The sequence below is a fragment of the Chiloscyllium punctatum genome, chromosome 4 (assembly GCF_047496795.1).
Source record: "Chiloscyllium punctatum isolate Juve2018m chromosome 4, sChiPun1.3, whole genome shotgun sequence".
Lineage (NCBI taxonomy): Eukaryota > Metazoa > Chordata > Chondrichthyes > Orectolobiformes > Hemiscylliidae > Chiloscyllium > Chiloscyllium punctatum.
In genome coordinates this window covers 88,443,951-88,468,847 of record NC_092742.1, presented here as the reverse complement: position 1 = coordinate 88,468,847, position 24,897 = coordinate 88,443,951, and the positions used below count along the sequence as shown (strand labels likewise).

The window sequence follows — 24,897 nt, the reverse complement described above, 5'->3', positions numbered from 1 at the left end:
CTACTTTGCTGAGTAGCCCTTAGTCATGACTGACCAGGCCCTGACCACTGTGCTTGCAGCTTCCCTGCTGATGATGTGCACTTCCCTTGCCTGCCGACAGGACTGACCATGACCTGCTTGCTGGGTTGTGTGGGGATTGCTCCCCCTGACTGTGAGTGGGGAGGCTGTGCCTGTGATAGAAAGAACCAGGAATCCTGCCTGACCGAATCGAGGACCCACCACCTCTGACACGGCCATTTGGTTGGGCGAAGATGCTGTTGTGCTTGCCACACAGGCAGCTGACATCCGCTGGAAGCTTTAGATCGATGTCTCTGTGCTGTTCATAAACAAAGCACCCCACCCAACCTCTGCTTGGGACATATCTCTGACAGTAAGTAGCGTGTCTGTGCAAAAGGGCACATCAGTCTGGCTTTGCTAGTAACCCGTGACTGAAGTAACAATGTGCAAACTGGTATGGTTTGGGAGAGATCTTGCTGGTTGGCATTCAGTGAATGAGCTGAGAGATGTGAGCAGGGTGGCTGTCCCTGTGTGCTCAGTGTCCTTACATCAGCCCCTTGGTGCTAGTTCCTGACGCGAGGCAGTGTTTTGTCAAGTGGTCTCCGAGCAGCATTCAATTAGCAACCGACTGCTGCCCAGCCAGCAACGTGTCTTATTGACTGACGAAAGCAAAAAGAGGTGCTCCCAGTGTCGAGGATTCTTGACCGATTCTGCTGCAAAAGCGCCCAAAGCCCACATCGCTCAGGTTCCTGCAAGATTCGTTACTGCTGTGCTGCAGCAGCAGGAGCTGACCGCAGGCCGTTCAGCCCATCGAGGCTGCCCAGGCCTAACTGAGCCTCTTATCCACATTATCACCATAAACCTTTTATGCTGTTAATGATCTGAAATTTATCAGTCTCCAAGACAGACCTCCTGCAACTCTGTGGAGCAGAGAATTCCAAAACTGAGTTTAAAAAAATAAATCCTTCTCATTTCAGTCCTACACAGCATCTCTGCTCCCCCTCCTCCAACCCTTGTGCCCCCCCATTCCATATCCCAACTCTGTCTATCCCTTTCAGTACTTTTTTTGGGGTTCAATGAGATCACCTCTCATTCTAGAGAATGCCCTGGAGAAACGTGCACAGCAAAGTGCTATAAACACAGCACGGCGATCACTTTTCGAGGTGTTGGTTGAGGGATAAATATTTGTGTGTGTGTGTGTGTGTGAGAGAGAGAGGGAGAACCAAACATGTCTTCTTCCAAGCAACCACCTGGGATCCTGTTGCAGGATGAGTTAGGATTGGCACCTCGCCAGGGAGATGGCAGCACAGCCTTTCCTGTGTAGGCCAAGACTGGTGGGCAGTCTCTGTGTACACTGAGATGATAAGAGTGCTTTGTGCCTTTGCCCAAGCATTCATCAGCTTCCTTGATCCGCACCAATCCCCACCCCCTGCACCACCTTGGCTGGACTGGGCACACGTCATTAAGGCACAACATTTTTTAATGGGACGGCTGTCAAAGAGTCTGAGGGGATGGTCCATCTGGCAGGAGGCAGCTGGCTGTATTCCCCAGCATTAAGCCTGTCTTTGCCACCAGCTGCTGCCTCCTTTCTTGCAGTGAAGGCTGGACGAGCAGGGAGTGGGGGAGGGAACCAGGCCGTATCTCGGGCCTGCAGCAGCTGCTGACAAGATGTGGCTTTGTCTACCCCGACGTGAAACCTTTTATTGCTCACACACTGAGGCCCTTTTGGTTACTGACGCAACTGAAAGTAGGGAGAGAAACATCATAACCTCAGCTTCCGCCCCGGCCCAGACACGAAAATACATATCTTATCTCGATGCCACTCTGGGGCACCTTTGTTCAGAGTAGCACCGGGCTGCTGTATGAGAAAGTAACAGTGTCACTCATATCTTAACATAACAACTGCCTGCAAGATAAGGGTCATGTTCTATAGAGATGGGGCATTGACATGCTGAGTGAATAAATAAGTAAACAAAATAAGATAATGTTCTCTCTCTCTCTCTCTCTTTCCTTTTATTAACTTGTCTTCCCTTTTCAATTTTCTTTTTCTGTTTTTTCTTTCCTCCTTTCCCTGTTTTTTGTCCCCTTTTTCTTTCTTTTTGTTGCTATCTTTCACACTCTTTTTCTTGCCCTCGCTCACTTTTTAGAGCTGCCATTTAGGAATTGAACTTCCTCCCTCTCGTCCCTTATATTTCCAATTGACAACATTTTGGACAGTTCCGTCCTTGGCTCTTGAGTGTAATCTGACTCTGACTCAGTCAGGCTGTGACTGATCAGATTGGGAGCGTCCTCCTGCCTGGTTATGGGGTTATCCGCTCCATATCCTGAAATCCCTTGAACTTCAGCCTCTTTTTAAAGCCCATGCTCTTCTTTCCACCCCCCCCCTCCTTCCCCAGGTGAGTTTTACAATGCAGCAGTGTTTTCTCTTAACCTTTTAAGAAGACGTGTGATGTGAATCAGAACAACTGTAAAACAAACATCAGAACTGAACCTTGGACCCAATTTGCAAGCTCCCATTGCACCCGCCTAAACCCTGCATCCATCTCAATCCCTTAATCCTGATCCACCCGCCGTTCCCAGCTTGCCTGCCATTTCCCAGCCCTTCCAACTAACATTTGCCACCAATTGCTATGCGAGTGAAACATGGTGTCAAAGGTGGAAGGCCAGAGCTCTTTAGGATGTGCTTGTTGGTTCAGTGCTATTCAAACTGTCCAGTGAATCAGATGGTTCACTTGTTGTGAGGTGGCGAGTAAATGTCAGCAATTGATCCTTGCACCCTATTGCTGCTGTTGTCTCTGACCGTGTGATCTGAATGTGCACTGTAAATAAGTTTAAAGTCAAACTATGCAGCGTTGCCAAACAGCACACCATGCATGTAGGTGTAGCACACCGTGAAGAAACAAGATTAGAGTGTGTGGCTGGAAAAGCACAGCAGGTCAGGCAGCATCCGAGAAACAGGAGAACCGACGTTTCGGGCAAAAGCCTTCCATCAGGGAATGATGTACCCACTTTCGCCCACAGTGAAGAAACGGCAGTGCAGGAAAACCCCATTCACATTCCATCGCCAGGAAGGGGAAAAGAAACACACGCGAGGGGCCAGTGACAAGCGGTGCCCTCTCTGCAAGAGTTGTTTTGGGGTGGGTGGGGAGAAGCATGTGCGTTTGTATGGAACCTTTCCCCAACATCAGGGCATGCCAAACGCCAAAGAGCCCACATCAGCTGCCTGGTCACTGGTAGTAAGGCGAGAAAGGTCGAGCAACCCGTTTGTGCACAGGAGGATCCCAGCTGTGACAGTTTCCATGCTGTTGAGAGAGGGGCAAACATCGGGGATCATCAGGGTGAAAAGCCCTGTCAAATGAAGCTGTGTGAGGATCTTCTACAATCCTCAAAGTTTGCTATCTCCTTAATGGTACCTCCCTGTGGTTGCTGAACACCGGCATGTTCCTTTCTTGCTTCTGTCTGTCGCCCATTTACAAAGGGGCCAGCCAACCTGTGGGTGACCTCCTGGCTGCAATGTGTGTGTGTGTGCGTGTGTGTGTGTGGGGGGGGGGGGGGGGGGGGGCGATGTGAACTCTGACCGAAGGTTCAGCTCGAATTCATTGCCTCTTGATTAATCATTGACAGACTGCAGTCAAATACAGCTCTCCCCAACCGCTCCCAGCCTCCACCACCGACTGCACCCCCAAGTGAATCTTTGATCGTTTAGTGAGACTGGAGCCTCTCCCTCTGCTTGCCCTTCCTCATAGTGAAACCTGCAGGGCTGAGGCATGACTCTGTGTCCCCTCGTTCATTTTGAATTGCTCAGGGAGGGGGCTCCCTGGTCCCTTCCTCACCCAGGGGCTGCTCTCCCTTCAGCTGAGAAGTGGTTGAAACGAATTCCTGAGGAGGATGTGCGACTGCGGGTTCAGTCTCCTGTGTCATGCTGGTTTTTACAACCTCATGCAAGGGTGACCACACATCACAACAGTGCTTCTGCACATAACAGTGCGACTCCCTGAACTTGTGGAAAGCGCCACATAAGTATAGATTTATTTTTTTAGTTAAAAATCATACAACACCAGGTTATAGTCCAACAGATTTATTTGGAAGCACTAGCTTTCGGAGCACTGCTCCTTCATCAGGTGTTTGTGAGCGGTACTCTGAAAGCTAGTGCTTCCAATTAAACCTGTTGGACCTGTTAGTGAGGCTGGAGCAGAGGGAGAGGCTCCAGCCTCACTAAACGGTCAAAGATTCACTTGGGGGTGTGATTTTTAACTTTGTACACCCCAGTCCAACGCCAGCATCTCCAAATATTTATTTTTTTTAATTAGACCTCAGCATGTTGATGCCACATGCTGGCAAGACTAACTTTAGTTGCACGTCTCCAGTTGCCCTCAAGAAGGTGGTGGTGGCGGTGAGCTGCCCCTTTAACTGCTGTAGTCCACGTGCCATAAACACCCCTTTGACCAAACAACTTATATAGTTAAAAATCACACAACACCAGGTTATAGTCCAACAGATTTATTTGGGAGTAGCTACCTGATGAGGGAGCAGCACTCCGAAAGCTAAGTGCTTCCAAATAAACCTGTTGGACTATAACCTGCTGTTGTGTGATTTTTAACTTTGTATACCCCAGTCCAACACCGGCACCTCCACGTCATATATTCATATAGCACTTTTACTCAACTCCTGACTCCCCAAAGCCTGTCCACCATCTACAAGGCACAAGTCAGGAAGGTGATGGAGCACTCCCCACTTGCCCGGGTGAGTGCACCTCCAGCAACACTCAAGAAGATTGACGCCATCCAGGATAAAGCAGCCCAGTTGTTTGGGACCACATCCATGAACATCCAGCCCCTCCTATCGCCAACACTCACAGTAGTAGCAGCAGTGTGTACCAACTACACAATGCAATCCACCAAAACTCTTCAGCACTTTCCAAACCCACAACCACTTTCCTGTAGAAGGTCAAGGGCAGTAGATAGATGGGAACACTACCACCTTCCAGTTTCCCTCCAGGCCACTCACTATGCTGTCTTGGAAATATACCGCTGTTCCTTCACTCTCCAAATCCCAGAATTCCTTCCCTAGTGGCACTGTGGATCTGCCTACATGCGCATGGGATGTAGGAATTCAAGAAGGCAGCTCACCCTCTCAGGGACAATTAGGGAACGGGCAATAAATGGTGGAGAAAACAAATGACACTGATGTCTGATGAGTGGATTAAAAAAGAGTTCTGAGGAGTCTCACGAAGCATTTTTAGAACAAAATGTGCCTCGTAAAGAGATATTGCTTGGTCAGAGAGGCAAATGGGACTAGGTTAGGTTAGGATATTTAGTTGGCGTGGATGAGTTGGACTGAAGGGTCTGTTTCTATGCTGTACATCTCTATGACTTTATGCCAGAGTTAGCAAAACCCTGAGATCTCGCAGAGCTGTGGGACTGCAGGAGGCTCCAGAGATCGGAGCGGCTGTGAAACAATGGAGAAGCTGTGAAAACGAGGATTTCACTACAAGGCCTTGAAGTTCAGTTATACGTTTATAAGCCAGGGTGGGATGTGACTGGGGTGCTGGTGGGATGTGACTGGGGTGCTGGTGGGATGTGACTGGGGTGCTGGTGGGATGTGACTGGGGTGCTGGTGTTCCATTTCACTTCCTGTCCTTCTGAGTTCCGCTGGCTGGAATGATGAGTTCAAGCCAAGTGAAGTCAAAAACACCCTAGTGCGTTGCAGCACCATATTTTGTCGAAAGCGCAACCTGCTATTTCCTAGTTATCTATATCTTCCAATGGGCAGCAACTTCTATTACACTAAAGTGATTAATATTCATGTGCCAATTCTGCATGAGTTTGGCAGAAGTCTAGAACCTGAGATTCACAAATCCTATACTTTCATAGACGCCTTAAATGATGAGGTCAGGTTCACCAAGACTAGCTTTGTATTTCTTCCAGTATAAGTGATTAAGGTTGATCGGCATTGATAGTGATATATCTTATAAATATAGTTACAAATACCAATTAATATAGTTTTAATGAGTCCATATATAGATATACATTAGAATACAGAAATAAGTTATTAAAGTACTGCTTTTAATTTTCAAAACTCTGCTTATTAGTGTGAACTTGTTCAGTGAGGAGTACACTGGCGTGAGCAGACAGATCCAAAGATTGCAGAGTGACTTAATTGAGCCGTTTAAGATGGTTGAAGCATTTGATAGTTTCTCTTTATCTACTCAATTTGTCCTCGAGGCTGGTGAGGGTGGAACGTCACTTTACACCAGAGGATGCATTCGGTTTGTTAGAAAACAGGATTTGCAATAAACGATTGGACGTAGCTGATCCCAGGATCAACAATTTGATTTTAGTTTCACTCGAAGGTGAATGGAAATCTGAAGCTAAGTCACTGGATCGTTGTGTCAATTGAAAATGGCAGAAGTTATCAATAGGTTAGGATAATGGAGCTGAGGGACAGATAATCTTTGGTCCCGTTGTGAGCTAGAACAGACCTGAGGGGCTGAAGGACATCCTTCAGTTCCTCTGCTTCTAACTGCTGATGAGAATGAAGGGGGACTGAATCTATTTAAAAACTGTGCTTCACAGCTAGGAGTCTGAGGCAGAGTTAACGAGAGAGAAGATGCATTACACTTACTTTGTGTCTTTCAAGTTGGGGGGTGCCTTGGGCATCAGATAAATTGCTTTGAAGTGTCGTTACTGTTGCTGTGGTGATTTGGCACAGAAAGCAAACAGGATGGTGGGCTAAATCCTAAGGTGAGTGTGATGCACTCGCTCGAGCATCTCGAACTGCAGAGGGATTCACACAGGCCTGCAGGAAACCTATCCTTGGCATCAACTCAGCATTTCCCGAGTTGACAACAGATGCCAGGCTTGGAAGCTGAGAAAGAGAGATTTATATTCCAGCCTACAGCTGGCTCCTAGACAGGTCAGTTTAGTCTGTACCTCCGTTCCTCCTGATCTCCGAAACCCAAAACTGTCTGAGACTGTTTTGTTTCTCACCTTCTGGTGATTTTCACCGTCCCACCATTGGTGGCTGTGCCTTCAGCAGCAGATGACCTAATCTACAGAAATTCCTCCCTAAACTGCAGAAAATCCTCCCAAAACTCATCTGCTCCCCCTCTCCCTTTAAGGCAATGGTCTTTCATGTCCTGTCCTTGTAAATTCCACTGGCTGGGATGATGAATTTAAGCCAAGTGCTGACTTTAGTATGTTTAAAATTAAATCAAATCAAATGAAATTAGAAGCCCTTTGCCCTGACTCAGTCTCTCTCCTTTCCAGTGTTTCCTGCTTGCTATGTATTCTTCTGTTTATCATCTGACCATACTCCTTAATCTTGAGCTGATCATGCAATGGTACAGTGCTTATCAAAGCTCTTTCAAAAGGTCTAAACCCTAGCCCCTGCCCAAGTTGTGTCTCCAGATCAAAATTTGCTTTAACTACCATGTTGTCCTGTGAGACAATGCTGTGAAGTTCAAGGCGCTATGTAAGTTATTGTTGTGCCTGCTATTATCTGACGTTTGGTGTGTAGGATGCTTTCACTGACTCTGTACTGATACCCTTCCTGCACTGGCTGATCCTTTCCTTCTGTAAGGACGCGTGATGTCCCTTTGGAGTTATTTGGTAGGGGAAGGAAGGGCTGGAAAGCTAAGAGCTTTTTATTTCCCATTGGGCCGTTTTTCCTTTGGGAATGGAATGTCAGATGTTTTGTCTCCAGCTTTTAAATGGCGGTTTAGTGATTACTTTCCTCAATTCGGGATGCCCTGTTATAGCAAGGATATTATTAAAGTTGGAGAGGGTTCACAAGAGATTTACCGGGATGTTGCTGGGAATGGAGGGTTTTGAGATGTCAGGAAAGGCTGGATAGGCCGGGACTTTTTTTACACTCTTGGGGGTGTGGGAGGCTAAGGGGTTACCCCCTTATCGAGGTTTATAAAATGCTGAGGGGTATAGATAAGGTGAATGGCAGATTCTCTTTCCCTCGGGTCAAGCCTGAGGGCATATTTTTAAGCTGAGAGGAGATTTAAAAAAGACACAAGGGGCAATCTTTTTTTTAAACACACTGATTCATGTGTGGAATAACATTGCAGAGGAAGTGGTGGATGTGTTACAACGTTTAAATGTCTCTTAGATAAGTACATGAATAAGAAATGTTTGGAGAGATAGGCAGGTAGGGCTAGTTTAGTTTGGGATTATGGTCAGTGTGGACTGGTTGGACCGAAGGGTCTGTTTCCATGCTGTATGACTCTATAACTTTTGAGACAATCTTTCTCGTTCACCGAGTCTCTTCCTGAGGGGGCAATTTTGTCTCACTTCCCTGCAGTCAGGCTCCTCTTGCTGCTGAGCCCATTGTTTTCTATTCTCTCTGACTTTACTGAAGTTGGGTTTAAATAGGGGGAGCGATTACATTCCCTGTGTGGGTCAGCACAAAGAGCTGATTATCCTTACACGGTCTAGTAATCCAGCCACTTCCAATATTTCGTGACAAAGTCTTTTGTGGAATCCTCAGATGATTCACTGGGGAGTTGGCAAGTTGCAAAACTAACCAAACCACAGTTTTGTATTTTTGTTAAACCGTCACTTAGTCTGCGTGGGGACAGCGCCTCTGCCTCTGCCTGTGTAGCTGTCACTTTGCCTACCTACCTTCACGGCAGGAGAGTTTCCCTGGCATCGTGCCAGTGAGTATCCCCTGACCACCGTCATCAAAATACAGGCCGTCTGATCATTTTCGTGTTACTGTTTGTGGGCTATTGTTCGACACTGATCGTCTGGCTTATATTTATGTCGCAACAGTGACTGTGTTTCGGAATTGGATGTGATGCAATTACACTGGTTCAGAGGTGTATTCCCAGACCTGCTGAGTCTTTCCAGCAATTTCGCTGTTTATTTCTGATTTCCTTCACACTTATTTCAGCTTTATCTTTTTTCACTCGTTGCCATGCGCTGACTTTTTACTCTCCTCCTCTACCTTGGTCACATTAACCTCTCTCCTTTGTGCTTGTTGACACAGAAAGCTCTGTCAGATTCTTGCCATCTAGACACTCATTTCTATGCGTGTATGTCTGTGTGTGAGTGTGTGTACCTGTGAGTGCTTGTGTTTCTATATACACGTGTGTATGTGTTTGTATGTGTGAGTGTTTGTGTGTGTATGTGTGTTTGCATGTGTTTGTATGTGTGTGTTTGCACGTGTGAATGTGTGTGTGTACCTGTGAGTGTTTGTATATGCACGTGTGTGTTTGTGTGTGCGTGTATACACGTATGAGTGTATATACATTAGTGTTTGTGTGTGTACTCGTGCATCTGTAATTCTCCTTCACTTTCTCTGCCCTGCCTGCCCCTTATGTCTATGTCCTACTTCTTGGATACATCTGTGTCTACATCTGTGTCTACATCTGTGTCTACATCTGTGTCTACATCTGTGTCTACATCTGTGTCTACATCTGTGTCTACATCTGTGTCTGTCACAGTTGTGTGTTTTCTGTCTCGCCCTCACTCTGACTGTCTCATTCTCCTTTTTCTTGTTCAATCTCTCTCTCTCTCTCTTTCTGCTCCTTTCCCCACACAGTCTATTCCTGTTTCAGGTAAAGTCAGGGTGAGTTCATGACCGTGTCTATTCTGTTGTTACAATTGTTTGTCTTCTCTGATCATCCTGCAACAATGGACATTCCACTAAGGGCATACTCTGGAGAGGAATGTTGCAGCTGTCAGGGCCTGCTGCTATTATTAACCCTTCTGGCACTCAGAAAGTGTTCAAACAACTGCCTGAGATCACTGTTGTATTGTCTGGGACAGGCACTATAACTACAGTGCTGCTAATTGATTAACTTGGAGATCTGCATTTCTGGAGGAGGTCAGCCAATGGTAGCGATAACATTTTAAAATCAATAGGTTAAATTGAGAGGTAGGCTCAGAGGTGGTGAGCAGGAGGGAGAACCCGGAAGTTCCTTGAGTATACTTTGCGGGAGAAATGTGTCACCCTTACCTGGTCTGGTCTACGTGTGATCACAAACCTACAGTAATGTGACCAAGCAGGACATAGTTGTATCAATAATGAGATGGGGGAGGGTGCATAAAAACCCATTGGAGGAAAAACTGAGGGAAAGAAATGAAGAAATATTGTCCATTCCAAATGTGGTTCTGCCTCGGAAATGATAGTGAGCACAATGATACTGCCTTTGACCTTCCCCCATATCTGGGCGGAGTGTGTGTGTGTGTGTGTGTGTGTGTGTGCATATTTGTTTGTGAGAGAGCATGTATGAGTGAATGAATGAATGCACAGGAGGATTGGGAAAAAGAATAAGCAATTTGGACAGCCTATAATTGGTGCTTTTTTTCCCCATTGGGATTAAACCCAACTATAACATCTCACAGGAGGGCTGTTGTGATGCACTGGTCATGACCCTCCCACTGAGCTGGGAGGTCCAGGCTCATCTGTTCCACAATTTTCTAAACAGGATCAATAAAATAAATCTGAATCTCACAGGATCGGAGGGACTGGGCTTACTGTGTGAGGGAGCTGGATTAGCATTAGGAGAGATACAGTCAGTAACGCAGGGTGCTGGGGGAGAGAGGGGTTACTGAGTGACGGTGTGAGGGAGCTGGATTAACATCAGGAGAGATACAGTCAGTAAGACAGGACTGGATTAGTGGTGCTGGAAGAGCACAGCAGTTCAGGCAGCATCCAACAAGCAGCGAAATCGACATTTTGGGCAAAAGCCCTTCATTTACCTCAGTAGCACAGGACGCTGGGGGAGAGAGGGGTTACTGAGTGACGGTGTGAGGGAGCTGGATTAACATGGCATTGGGCACTGTGAGAAAGCCTGAGAGGGTATGGTCAGCAGGTACTGCCGGAGGGGGTTCATACTGTCTTTGGGCGGTTCTCTCTGTGATCTCCATTCCCATCAACTCAGTATTAATTGTGTTAATGCTTCATTACTGATATTATTGTTGAACATCATTGCTCTGTCGCTGGAATGTAGATTAGTTTCTTGATGCTGAATAAATACCAGTGGATTGATGACATAATTGAACAGTACCTGAACTGAATGAGTCTTTTGGCTGTTGCCATGGTGACTGTTTTGCTGTTTAGTATCTGCAGTACAATAGAGCTGTCAATCATTTAGTGCTGTTTGTGACCTCAGGATTCCCAAAAGCACTTGACAGGTAATGCAGTCGTGTTGAAGTTATAGCGAAGGAAATATAAGAGCTAATTTGTGCACAGCAAGCTCCCACAACAACAATTGGATGCCGGGCTTGTCACCCGGTTATGGTTGGCATGGTAACCAGGATGTTGTGAAGAACGTTCCCTCCAAGTTGTATCCTGGTTCTTAAAGGGGTGATGGGAGGAGGACTTGTGGGTTGACGGTTTGGGAAATCTTGCCAGATGTCTCCCCATGTGTCCAAAATGTGGGCAGCACGGTGGCTCAGTGGTTAGCACTGCTGCCTCACACCGCCAGAGACCCAGGTTCAATTCCCGCCTCTGGTGACTGACTGTGTGGAGTTTGCACGTTATCCCCGTGTCTCCGTGGGTTTCCTCCCACAGTCCAAAAATGTGCGGGTTAGGTGAATTGGCCATGATAAATTGCCTGTAGTGTTAGGTGAAGGGGTAAATGTAGGGGAATGGGTGTGGGTGGGTTGCTCTTTGGTGGGTCGGTTTGGACTTGTTGGGCCAAAGGGCCTGTTTCCACACTGTAATCTAATCTAATCTAATCTAATCTAAAATCTCCTGGAACCATGTCATGCCCCTGCCCTGCACAACTCGTCAGTTGGGTCCATGGCATTTGAATCGGGAGAGCCCGTTAGTTGCACCCTCCTCCATCACCACCCCATCCCCTCAACCCCACCTCACCTCATGAACCTAAGGAACTGGCCTCATCCTGAGGTCTGCAGAGAACCATCGAGGTGGTTTCATGCCGCCATTATCTTTTGGGGTAGTGAACCAAGCCGTGAAAGGAAGTTTCAGTTGAATAGGTTTTTTGTCACGGTAGGGCAGCTGTCCAGATTATTTCCTCCTCCCCATAGAGATCCACAAAAATTAATTCCAAATTTATTGGACCTTATTAATTCTACGTCCCCTGGAACTGGTTGGAGTGAATGTGCCACAAACCTCAATTACTCTGAACGACAGTGGCAACCAGGCCCCTGTTAATATTGCAGGGCACCAAATCTCTTACTGAACTGGACCAATCTGTTGAAGCAGGAGTGGAGGGACTTTTCACAGCCTACAGTAAGCCCCTTTTCAGTTTGGCATGGGCTTCATTCCCAGTGTTAACGTAACACCCAGCTCCCATCGACACAGCTTAATGGTTCTCTGCACTTAGTTGACTGACTACATAGCTCAGAGCTTCATGAAGGGTGTACAATAAGTTGTGTTTCTTTAGTCAATCATATTATCCTCAAGGTGAAGGTATGTTAGCTCTGAGAACAATTCTCCCAGACACCCAGTGACATTGTTCACTAGTTCCCAGACAATGTAATTGGGGTACATACAGTCATAGAGATGTACAGCATGGAAACAGACCCTTCAGTCCAACCCGTCCATCCTGACCAGATATCCCAACCCAATCTAGTCCCACCTGCCAGCATCCGGCCCATATCCCTCCAAACCCTTCCTATTCATATTTCCATCCAAATGCCTCTTAAATGTTGCAATTGTACCAGCCTCCACCACTTCCTCTGGCAGCTCATTCCATACACGTACCACCCTCTGTATGAAAAAGTTGACCTGTAGGTCTCTTTTATATCTTTCCCCTCTCACCCTAAACCTATGCCCGCTAGTTCAGGACTCCCCAACCCCAGGGAAAAGACATTGCCTATTTACCCTATCCATGCCCCTCATAATTTTGTAAACCTCTATAAGGTCACCCCTCAGCCTCCGACACTCCAGGGAAAACAGCCCCAGCCTGTTCAGCCTCTCCCTGTAGCTCAAATACTCCAACCCTGGCAACATCCTTGTAAATCTTTTCTGAACCCTTTCAAGTTTCACAACCTCTTTCCAATCCAACAGTGGCCTGACCAATGTCCTGTACAGCTGCAACATGACCTCCCAACTCCTGTACTCAATACTCTGACCAATAAAGGAAAGCATACCAAACTCCGCCTTCACTGTCCTATCTACTTGCAACTCCACTTTCAAGGAGCTATGAACCTGCACATCTGTGGAAAGGTTGATCTGCTGTGCCCCATCAATGTGGCCAATACCATAAAGCCCTACTGGAGTCACCAGTTTTGTGGCCTTTTGTAGATATTTTGATGCATTGGGCACCAATGAAAAACCCAACTGTGCCCATCCAATACATCTCCCAAATCAGCTAGCCAAGCAGGATTTTAGTTCATTGTCTGAGTTGATCACCTGAAGGTGAAAGTTAAACATGGGAGTCACTATAGTTTATGCACATAACCTCGCATCAGCAGCTTCTTGCATTTGCATAGTTCTGTTAGCTTTGGTAAAAATTAACTCAAAAGCCACCTCTGTTTATTGCTCTCTTATCCTTTTAAACCACTCTGTAAAACCCACCTCCCCACATTCTCACTCTTTGGCCTAGTCCATTTTTACTGCCTTCCTTTCATTTTTTTTCAAAAAGAAAACACTCCTTGGAATATGGACATTGCTGGCTGGGCCAGTGTTTATTGGCCATCTCAAAACCCCCTGAAGAAGGTGGTGGTGATCCAGCTGCTTGGACCGTCACCCAACGGTGTGGTCAGGCAGAGGGGATTGTGGAGTATCTTCAAAGGAAGGGAGAATGGAAGAGAAACAAAGAGGTTTAGATGGTCAGATCTCCGGGCCAAGGCATGCATTGTTACCAGTGGTAGAGGATTCTAAATCAGGGCAACACCAAGGTCACCATTGGAGGAAAGCAGGGACCTCTCAAGACATGATAGATAAACAGGCACAAACATGATAGATGAATGGTACTTGGTGTGAGTTAAGCTGTCGGGCAGCAGGGACAGGGTCTGGCCCTTTGGGTTGCGTTCGAAAGGGCAGGTCCATAAATGCACCGTTTCCCATGTTCGCTAATGACTCTTTATGTCTACTCCCAGCAGTCTGCCGGCAGCCACTGCAACCGGAAAATGGAGGCTTTGCGTGCCACCCCTCACCGTGTGGCAGCTTTGTGTCCAGCACAGTCATTGAGTACTTCTGCGATGAGGGCTACACTCTGAAGGGAGACTACAAGTACCTGACCTGTGAGAACGGAGAATGGAAACCCGCGATGGAGATCAGCTGCAGGCTGAACCCAGGTCAGTATGTGCCAGAACCTGGAATTGTATTCATCGTGTGCCTTTCATGGTGATTAGATGCTCCAAAATGATTCACAGCAAAGAAATTATAGGCATAGAGATGTACAGTACAGAAATAGACCCTTCGTTCTAACCCGTCCATGCCAACCAAATATCCCAACCTAATCTAGTCCCACCTGCCAGCACTTGGCCCATATCCCTCTAAACCCTTCCTATTCATATATCCATCTAGATGTCTTTTAAATGTTGTAATTGTACCAGCCTCCACCACTTCCTCTGGCAATTCATTCCATACACGCACCACTCTCTGTGTGAACAAGTTGCCCCTTCGGTCCCTTTTTAAATCTTTCCCCTCTCACCCTAAACCTATGCCCGCTAGTTCTGGACTCTCCCATCCCAGGGAAAAGACTTTGTCTATTTATCCAATCCATGCCCCTGATGATTTTATAAACCTCTATAAGGTCACCCCTCAGCCTCCGACACTCCAGGGAAAACAGCCCCAGCCTTGTTCAGCCCCTCCCTATTGCTCAAATCCTCCAACCCTGGCAACATGGTTGTCAATCTTTTCTGCACCCTTTCAAGTTTCACAACATCCTTCCTACAGGAGGGAGACCGGAATTGCACACAATAGCCTCTTTTTGAAATTTTTGTGAAAGAGACGAGGCATCTAGTTTTTGGACAACAAATTCTCCCAAACAGAAATCAGACACAGGGTAGAACATCCTTAAACTGTGTTGTGTATTGGAATCTTTATGGTCGCCTGATAGAAGGGAGTCTCTTCTCAATGCCTTCTCTGACAATGCAAGACTCCCTTAGTATTGCATCCGACTATCAATTAGACTACCAATTATCCAAATTTCAGATTATCCGGCAAACGGGAGGCACGTGGGGGGTGTGGCAGCTGAGTTGGACTGGGAGCAGGGGCGTGGACGGGGGTCGGATGGTGGCTGGGGCGTGGTGTTGGATGGGGTTGGGGGTGGGCGGCAGGATGGGTTGGGGTGGGTGGGAGGCGGTGTTGGACACGGGGGCTCGCGCGTGTTGTGCTGCTGCCTTGTCTCCTGAACGGGGAGCGGACTTAACAGAAAACTCTGAGCCCCAGAAGAAAGGCATTGAATCGATTAACCGAATAATCAATTATCCGAACGGAATAGTGCCCATCCATCTCGTTCGGATAACAAGGCTCCTCTGTATTGGGTTGGACTATCTGCTCATGTCTTCAGAACTCAGGAGCTTGAACCCATGGTTCCGGTGTGGAGTTTAGAGGCGAAATGTTTTCCTCAGTTAATCTTGGAGTTTGCTGGGCAAGCCAATATTTACTGCCCGTCCCCAGCTGCCCATGTGCATTGGGCTGGATTATGACTTCTCTAGATTTGCAGACCACATAAAAATTGGTAGGAAGGCAGGTTGTGACAGGGATACATCAGTTCACAGAAGAGATATTGATAGGTGGCACTAAGTGGGCAGAAAGTTGGCAAATGGAGTATAAGGTGGGAAATGTGATGTTGTTCATTTTGGAAGGGAGAACAGAGTATTACTTAAATGACGAAAAACTGCAGAAAGCTGCACCACAAAGGACTTGTGTGGACCTATGCATGAAACCACAGAAAGCTAGCACACAGGTGCACACGGTAACCAGGAAGGCTCTTACTTCAAGGGTATTGGAGTATAACTGTGGGGAAGTCTTACTGCAACAGTACAAGTGCTGGTGAGACCACATCTGGAGTACTGATGGCAGTTTTGGTCCCTTATTTAAGGAAAGATATCATTTCATTGGAGGCAGTTCAGAGGAGGTTCATCACGATGATCCCTGGTATGGAACGATTGTCTGATAGAGTCATAAGATCAAAGGCTAAACAGATTGAGACTCAGCTCACTGGAATTTAGATGACCGAGGGGTGATCTAATTGAAATGCACAGGATTTTTAAGAGGCTCAAATTCTAAGTGGATGTTTCCCTTCATGGGAAAGTTTAGTGCCAGAGGGCATAGTCTCAGAATAAAGAGTAAGACTTTGATGAAGAGGAATTTCCTCTCTAAGGATTGAGTGTCTTTGGAACTCTTTGCCACACAGCGCTGTGGGAGCAGAGTCCTTGTGTCTATTTAAGGCTGAAATAGACCCTTAATCAGAGGGGAATAAAGGGTTACGGAGAAAGGGCAGAAAAATGGTCGTCAGGCATAGCAGGTTAGCCATAATCCTATTGAATGGTGCAGCAGGCTCGAGGGGCCAAACAGCCTACCCCCGTTCCTGTTTCTTTACGGTCTTATCGTGTTCAGGGAAGCAATGATTTTGGTGTGGGACTGCAACCACATAAAGGCAGAACAGGTCAGGGTATCAGTGAGTCTCATGAAATTGTTTCATATACACATTAAACTTGCCACAGAATTTGATGTGTGATATTTAACAATACAATTATCTAATAGCATAACAATTGCTAATGATTGCCAATCAGCCTCTCTGGCCCAGAAAGTGAATAATTAAAAGTAAGGAGTCTCATCCTTATGAATGTGAATTGTTCCAGGTGACATTGTTTTAAATTGACGTTTTAAAAAAAGTCTTTTTTCTTCCTGTGCACAAGCTTCACTCTTTCTTTGTGTCTTCCTCTGTATCTCTCTACATATGTCAAATTGCATGTCTGACTCTCTTTCTCTCTCCCTGTCTGTCTTCTCTCCATCTGTCTCTCTCTCTCTCTCATTCTATTTGTTTCTGTCCCTCTGCTCCTCTGTCTATGACTTCCTCTATTTCTCTCTGTCGGTGTGTAGCTCTCTCTTGCTCTTTCTATGTCCTTTACTCTTTGTTTCTGTCTCTCTGTTTCCGTCTGCCCCCTTCATGCTAGCCCATATGGTGTCAAAAATGCGCAGATCCACATTTATAAGCCTTTACTGTGATGGAATCAATTCCCTAGAAAATACATTGGAGGCAAGGGTGGTATTTATGTTCTGAATATTTTAGATGTTCAGAAACCCCTGAAGTGGATTTACATTTTTTTATTGGTTATTATTTATCAGGGCTTATGCCCAAAACGTCGATTCTCCTGCTCCTAGGATGCTGCCTGGCCTGCTGTGCTTTTCCAGCACCACACTCTCAACTCTGATCTCCAGTCCTCACTTTCTCCTATGATGCCTATTTAGTATTGATGCTTATTATGCTTGATTCATTAAAGCCTGAATGTGGCCTAAGAAAGAGTAAGCAAACTGTATAAATTACTGGAAGCGTGGAGCAGATATTTTAAAGCATTGAATCATCGTTCTGATACACTCACAACGATGCACATCTCTGAGGTATATAAAATGTACAAGAAGTATGTTGGTAATTTCAGTCATGGCTGTGAGTGTCTCAGATTATTGAATGCGTAAATGCAGTTTACTGATGTTGAAGCTCATTCTGTTTAATCTCCATTTAGATAAAGATACAAGGGCAACGATCGGAGTGCCAACATTATCGATAGTTGCTTCAACTGCCAGCTCAGTTGCCCTGATCCTCCTCCTGGTAGTTTTATTTGTTTTGCTGCAACCAAAGTTGAAGTCATTTCACCACAGCAGGTGAGTAAAGAATGGTCAAAGCAGATGTGTGTGCATGTCTGTCTGCAGGGACATTGTCAGTCTGTGACAGGGGGAGGGGAGGCTTTGGAAGCTTGTAACTGCGCAGTATGGAGTTGTAATAATGGGAAGTCACCTAGAGTATAATCGAAGGGACAAGAATGGCCCCTTCCTGTTTTTGATTCTCCTCACAGTTTCCTGAAGTTTGGGCCAATGAGCTAGTCGCATTGTGTTTAACCGCATTGTGTTTAACCACATTGTCTGCATCTGTCACCAGGCGAGATCAGGGAGTGTCAGGCGATCAGGTGTCCATTGTAGTGGATGGGGTTCCTGTGTCTCTTCCATCATATGAAGAAGCTGTGTACGGCAGTTCAGGTGCTGCCATCCCGCCTTCCGGCTCGCGGGTACAGATCGTCATGGCGGAAGGGCCAGTCCCAGGTGAAGACGCTCCAGAGGAAGGTGCCCACTGCAGCAGAAGTGCTGATGACTGCCCAGAAAGTCCTGGTGACTCTGAGGCCCGTGGCAGTGGTAACCGGTCAGAGACTGTTCTGATTCATCAGCCTGCCTTCTCGTCTCCTGCTCACTCTCGTAGTTTGGTGATGAGGCTGTCTCTGTCTTCTGACACCCAAGACTCTGAGAGCAGTGATGTCCAGAGTCTTCTATCTCTCTCCTCTCCTGTGGGATCTACTGATGGTAAGCAGCATCTCCTACAGGGCTTGATGTTTTGTAGGTCTTTGACTGACAAAGTGGAGGATGAATTATACAATGTGGGAAGTCCTAGATTGTATAAATTTGCATACCAACATACATTTGCATGTAAATATATATCTGTTTCCTTCCTTGTATCTCATTTTCCTTATTCCTCATTGTGTACTCACTTATACCTTCTGTCTCATTTGCTCATTCAGTAATTACTTGAAGAGAGACATTTTCAGAGTTGCAGGGTTAGGAATAGGATTGTGGCATGGGTCTGACTGGATTGCTGTTGCAGAGAGCCAGTCTTGACACAGAACGCTGCATGGCCTCTGACTGTGATGTATCTATTGTCTGATTTTATATTTGTAACCTTGTATTTGGGCCTTTTGGCAAAGGGTTTTTCTATAAGCAATAATTTCCTGTCCCATTGGTTGGAAGCAGCGCATTGATATTGTACCAGACAATTACAGAATCCCTAAACTCCCATTCACCGAAGGAGGGAGACTCCCCATTGGAAAGTCAGCAATGCAGAGTTAGCCTTTTGGTCTACTGAGACCAGGAACCTTTTAATGTTATAATTTATCATTTCTGACACTTAGTCATAGAGATGTACAGCATGGAAACAGACCCTTCGTTCCAACTCGTCCATGTCAAACAGATATCCTAACCTAATCTAGTCCCATTTGCCAGCACTTGGCCCAAGTCCCTCCCAACCCTTCTTATTCATATACCCATCCAGATACCTTTTAAATACTGCAATTGTACCAGCTTCCACTACTTCCTCTGGCAACTCATTCCATACACACGCACCACCCTCTGCGTGAAAACGTTGCCCCTTAGGTCCCTTTTATATCTTTTACCTCTTACCCTAAACCTATGCCCTCTAGTTCTGGACTCCTCTATCCCAGGGAAAAGACTTTGTCTATTTACCCTCTCCATGCCCCTCATGATTTTATAAATCTCTATAAGGTCACCCCTCAGCCTCTGATGTTCCAGGGAAAACAGCCCCAGCCTAAAGAAATTCCATAAAGAAATATGCAACAACATGATTTATTTAACATAGTAAAATGACCCAAGATGTTTCACATGAGCAAGATTGGACACAAAATATCAGACTCTTCCCCCCTCTACCTTTTAGATGGTTTGCGTTATGCTTAATAGGCTTTACACATAAATCAACTATGTTTCCAGCTGAATAAGTTGTTGGCAGTGTTTAATAGATGAACAATAAATACTACGGTGATTTGATGATGGGGAGAAAAAGCATTGTTGTCTGTAAGAACGCTTCTAGATATAAAAGAGAAAAAGAACAAAATTGCAGCAGGGAGCACAAAATTGGTTTCAAGGACTGCACTCTGGGATGGATGGATGTGGGGCTGGAGGAGGTCAGAGAGATAAGGAGGGGGAAGCTATCGATTAAGTCTTAAGGTTTTAGATGAAGGTGTTGTTGTGCCTGCGGGAAGACTGCGAACTAAAAGCTGATGATCAGTTGATTCTTAACTCAAGCCCTGTTCCCTTTTTGTTTCAGATATTCCTCTGCTTAAGGATGCTTAGGGGGACCTCTGTGGCTTTCTCCTCCTCTTCCTCGACCTCCTGAACACTCGGCTCTCCATCTCCAATCAACTGACTCAAATCCTGTAACAGGAGCTGCAGTAAAGACATTCCCCTCACTCTGCTGAAGCCCAGTATGGACATGACTCTGACTCAGTCACATCTACACCTAGGACTGGGCACATTCTGGCTATGGAGATGCTGCCTTCACGTGAGGGTAATGCTGGGAATGGTCACCCTCTAGCGAGCGACGGATAAACCTGACATCCTTCATGACACAGGCTGTAGACTAGATGCTGAGTGGTGGTGGTGTCCCGACCTGCGCATCTTAAATGCTCTTCTGTCACCCCTGTTTTGGTCTTCAATACCATCCCTGCTTCCACTGTCTGTCACCACTGCCTAGTTCAGGTTATGATAGGTTAGAAGGCTCCATTTACTACTTAATCCATTCCCTCAGACAAGGCAGACCATACAAACGTCAGCTCCTGAAGTTAATCGACTGATTAAGTTCAACATCAGAACAAACAATTTGACCCTTTTATTCTATTTAAACCAGGTGTAATCGCGTTTCCAGGTCACTGACACTAGTTTACGGTTGATCTTTTTAAGGGATATATAACAGAAAAGATATGTTTGGGTGAATAAGGAGTGCTGCTCTGCAAATATACCTCTGGGGTGGGATCAAACAATTAGTGAAACCTATGTCACTTGCAATGAGACACAAACTGGGATGCACTATTCAATAACTAACCCCTGTAGAAAGCTGATTAAAGCCAGGTACTCCCTTGGCTTCTGTGCAAGCCACTCTTTTGTTTTGAGAAATTAACTCTGGCAAATAAGCAAGCGACATAGATTCACTACAGTGTGGAAGCTGCGCATTCGGCCCTCTGAACAGCAACCAGACCCACCCTCTACCCTACCCCACCCCAGCCCTGTTACTTGTGTTTCCCATGGCCAATCCACCTAACCTACACATCTTTGGACTGTGGGGGGAACCCGCCCCCCCCGGAGACACAGGGAGAAGCGTGCAAGCTCCACATGGACGGTTGCCCGAGGCTGGAATTGAACCCAGGTTCCTGGTGCTGTGAGGCAGCAATGCTATCCACTGATCCACCGTACCTCAGGCATAAGCTAGACTTCCCCTTAACTCAGTATCTGTGACCAGGAAACATTAGTGGTAACTAAGTTGAACAAAGAGGAAAGAAAGAAATAACTTGCATTTATATTGCACCTTTTACAACTTCAGAGCATCTGAAAATGCTTTCCAGTCAATGAAGTAGCTTTGAAGTGCAGACGCTGCTGTATGACAGGCAATTTGCACACAATGAAGTCCCACAAACAGTTAAGTGACCAGAGATTCTGTTTTACTGTGTTGCTTGAGGGATACATATTTGACTTAGACACAGGAGAGATGTTCCCTGATCTTCGAAAAAGTGCCATGGGATCTTTCACATCCACCAGGGAGGGTCAGTTTAAGGTTGCATTTGTATGACAGAACCTCTGATAGTGCAGCACTCCTTTGGTACTGCATTTCACTATCAGTGCTAGCTAGAATTTGTATTCAATTGTCAGAAGGACTGCTTGAATTCATAACCTTCTGGATTTGGCTCACTATGGGTCAGTGAAGGCTAGTCATCGTGTCTGGATTCCCCTGATAGTCATTGTGGCCTTTCCAATACATCACAACCAGTGAGTAAGTGCCCCTGATTCTGTAAAATCTGTCCACTTAAGCTGGTAGTGGAAAGGTTGTGACTGTCTATCTAAAATTCACCCTGTAATGCTTGCAGTCCTCTATAGCTGGAATACCAAATAGTGGTGGCTATTCTCTTCCTTGACCTAAACTTCAGAAAGGCTAAATGGAAATATTTTTTCTCTTTTTTCCTTGCTGATGAGTGATGTGTATGTATGGGTGGTTGGGGGTGTGTGTGTGTGTATACACACGTACGTACACATGTGTATTTTCCTGTTTTCACCTATTTTATTGACAGGCCTGGAAAAGTGCAATTCCAGGGTACGGCTTCAGTGACTAGATTGTGTAGCTATATTTCCAAACAAAGTGAAAACTAGGCTTGGCCAAATTCAATCAACAGCACTTTCATTTATAAAGCTTTTTAAATTACTGAACTATCACAGTAAAATGATCAAAGACATTTTGATACTGAGCTTCGTTAGATAGGGGTGCATTAAAGGATAGAAACACAGCTGGAAAGTGCAGAAATCAAGAGAGTGTTGGTTTTAACAGGTTTGAACACAAAAAAATGAATTTTAACATGCAAGCATTGCAAGCACATTGATAAAACCCAAAAGGCTAGGGCTAGATAAATTGGAACGTATGGAGCCCAAAATACTCATGGGAGGTATCCCATGCATGCTGGCAACACTAACTGTATACTCTGTTTTTACATTAGTGAGCCAGTAATACAGGCTGCTTGAACACTTGGAGGTGAGTTGGGTATTTCCCAGGTCTTGTTCCTTGGCCTGAACTGAACATATATTGTCCAAGTGAGGACCAATGTCTCTCCTTATTCCTAAATGCTCCCCAACTCGGTTATGTTTAGCATAACTGAACATGAGGGTCTAACTAAGCATATGAAAACTGATGAAAGGCCTGTCCCAAACAACCCGGAGGCATTGTGCGCTGCAATGCAGGCATATTCCACCCCACCTCAAAACCACTTGGCATTCTGGGAGAGCCGAAACCAGATTTAAAAACTAGAACAAAGGAGAAAAATCTGGAAAACTTTTCTCTCAAACCCCCAGGAGATCTCATGAGTGAGGACCAGCATGGATACCCTAACCAGAAGTGGATTCTTAAAAAGAAAAAAAAGCTATGTTGACCTAAAAATAGCATACAAGTTACAAGTAAGTCCACCTTTAGTAGGTTAGTGCTCCATATGAACCACTTCTCCAACATAACTTCCTGTTCTTTTAGGTCTCACACTTCTGGCTTTGCCTTAACCAACCCTGTGGTGTTGAGTGCCACTTTCTAGCTGAGCTCTCTAAGGTGAAATGAATCCATCCCTGCTGCAAGCTAACAGTCAGATCCACAACTACTGATTCTCAGCAGCAGCACAACATAACCAGATTCCTGGTGTTTCCACCTTCCTATCATTGCAGCTGAGAGACTGTGTGCGACCATGCTAAGATACTGTGTGAATGTATTCCAAATGATGTACTTGGATTAGCCAGTGCTTTTTTTTTTGTAATCACTGTTTCTTGGGCTTGGCTGTAGTGGGGAGGTGTGTGTCAATGATTAGATTTCACCATTTTTCATTGTAAATAAAAGAATTTCTCTGGTGTTTCCTAAGTGAGGAATGGGATGCTGTTGTACAGCCATCCTGCTGTTGATGCAGATGCAAGAGCATGGTTTCTTGTGAATTGGCTGTTAGTATAATTTTGAGTGGAGCTGTGGAATATGTCAGGGTCATGCAACCTGTGCATCTTTGGCTTTTGCTTTCACGTTTATTTGGAATCCTGTATATTGCAATTGGTGTGAAGATAGTATTTTAATATTTGTACAAAGTTAATTTAAGTTTAATTGTCTTATGTATATAACTGCATTTCTAAATAAATTTACTCTAAGTGGGTTGATGATCAATTGTTTGATTTTTTTTATTGCCCACCCCTAATTAAAAGTCAATCATATTACTGTGGGTCTGTAACCACATGAAAGCCAGATCAGATAAGGATGGTGGATTTCCTTCTTGAAAAGGACAATAGTGTGGCAGATGGGATATCTACAATAATAAAATGGTAGAGGGAGAAGGGTGTCATGAGGATGGAAAGAAATGGAGGAAGGTGATCAAATAAGTGAGAATAGATAATTAGAAGAGTGCACTTTGTAGTTATACAAGACATTGTATGATTGATACTCATGATAAAAGATATTAAATCATATTTTGGGATGTTTCATTAACAAGGGCAAATTTGTGCATCAGTTATCAGCACTATCATCTTCTCTGTGACATATTGACATTATTGCTGTTACTTTCCCATATTTACCACTGATCTCTTACCTGTTCTGGTCATTACTACAAAAGGAAAACCATCCTGTTACCAGCAATCAAAGCCCCTCCTGTTTTAAAAGCCCAGTCCAGTTTCTGTATTATCCATGTATTATTCAGATTATCCATGTAATCCAAACTGAATCAGATGAACTAGCTGAACAGTTTGGGAAATTTAAGTTTGCTTTTCAACATTACTCATTTACACTCATGCTTCTGCAGTGTCTTACATTGTATTTTCTGTGGGCAGAGCCTGATTCAGCTGAAACAATGGACTCTACCTCAAATGGGAGATCACAGCAGTTCAGGAAAGCTCATTTTGCGACTAGCACTTGTGGACCTGGCAATGCTTTAAAGAGTGTCCATATCTAAAAAGTTAAGTTACCAGACTCATTTTCAGTCATTATGTTGATATCAGAGTGTGTAGATTAGTTTTTTTATTCATTCACAGGACAAGGGTGTCTTTGACAAGTCCAGCATTTACTATCCAACCCTATTGCTCAGAGGGCAGTTAAGAGTCAACCATGTTGTGGAGTCTGGAATCACAGGATAGTAATTTCCTTCCCTAAAGCACCTTAGCGAACCAGGTGAGTTTTTCTTGATGACCAGTAATGAATTAATGGTCATTAGACTCAATTCCAGAATTTTAAAAAAAATTGGATCCAAATAGCACTGTCTCCCATGACCGATTCAAATCCAGATCTCTGGATTAACAGGTCAGTGATAGTAGCACTAGGCCACTGTCTCCCAGAGGTATTATGATAAATGTCATTACAAAGGTAGCAGTATACTAGGACGCTCCACCTGGAGCTCATCCACTCTGCCCATTCTGATCTTCCTGTGCTTTCTCTTATTTTCTTCTTTGACTCCCAGCTCCGGTGACAATTCC

The 24,897-nt window shown here is 45.3% G+C and overlaps 1 protein-coding gene across 2 annotated transcripts in view; it reads left to right on the top strand.

The window, feature by feature from the left end:
• The window catches only part of LOC140476511 (sushi domain-containing protein 6-like), a 51,093-nt gene extending 27,491 nt beyond the window's left edge, over positions 1-23,602 (top strand). Inside the window, exons 3-6 of one of the 2 annotated variants that reach the window (XM_072569252.1) lie at positions 14,028-14,222; positions 17,622-17,760; positions 18,035-18,450; positions 19,982-23,602. In XM_072569252.1, coding sequence (XP_072425353.1) covers positions 14,028-14,222; positions 17,622-17,760; positions 18,035-18,450; positions 19,982-20,007 — 776 coding nt within the window. In that variant the 3' untranslated portion in view covers positions 20,008-23,602. Of the gene's footprint in view, positions 1-14,024; positions 14,223-17,621; positions 17,761-18,034; positions 18,451-19,981 lie in introns of both variants that reach the window. The other variant, XM_072569251.1, reaches the window with a different exon arrangement.
• The last annotated feature ends 1,295 nt before the right edge of the window (positions 23,603-24,897 follow it).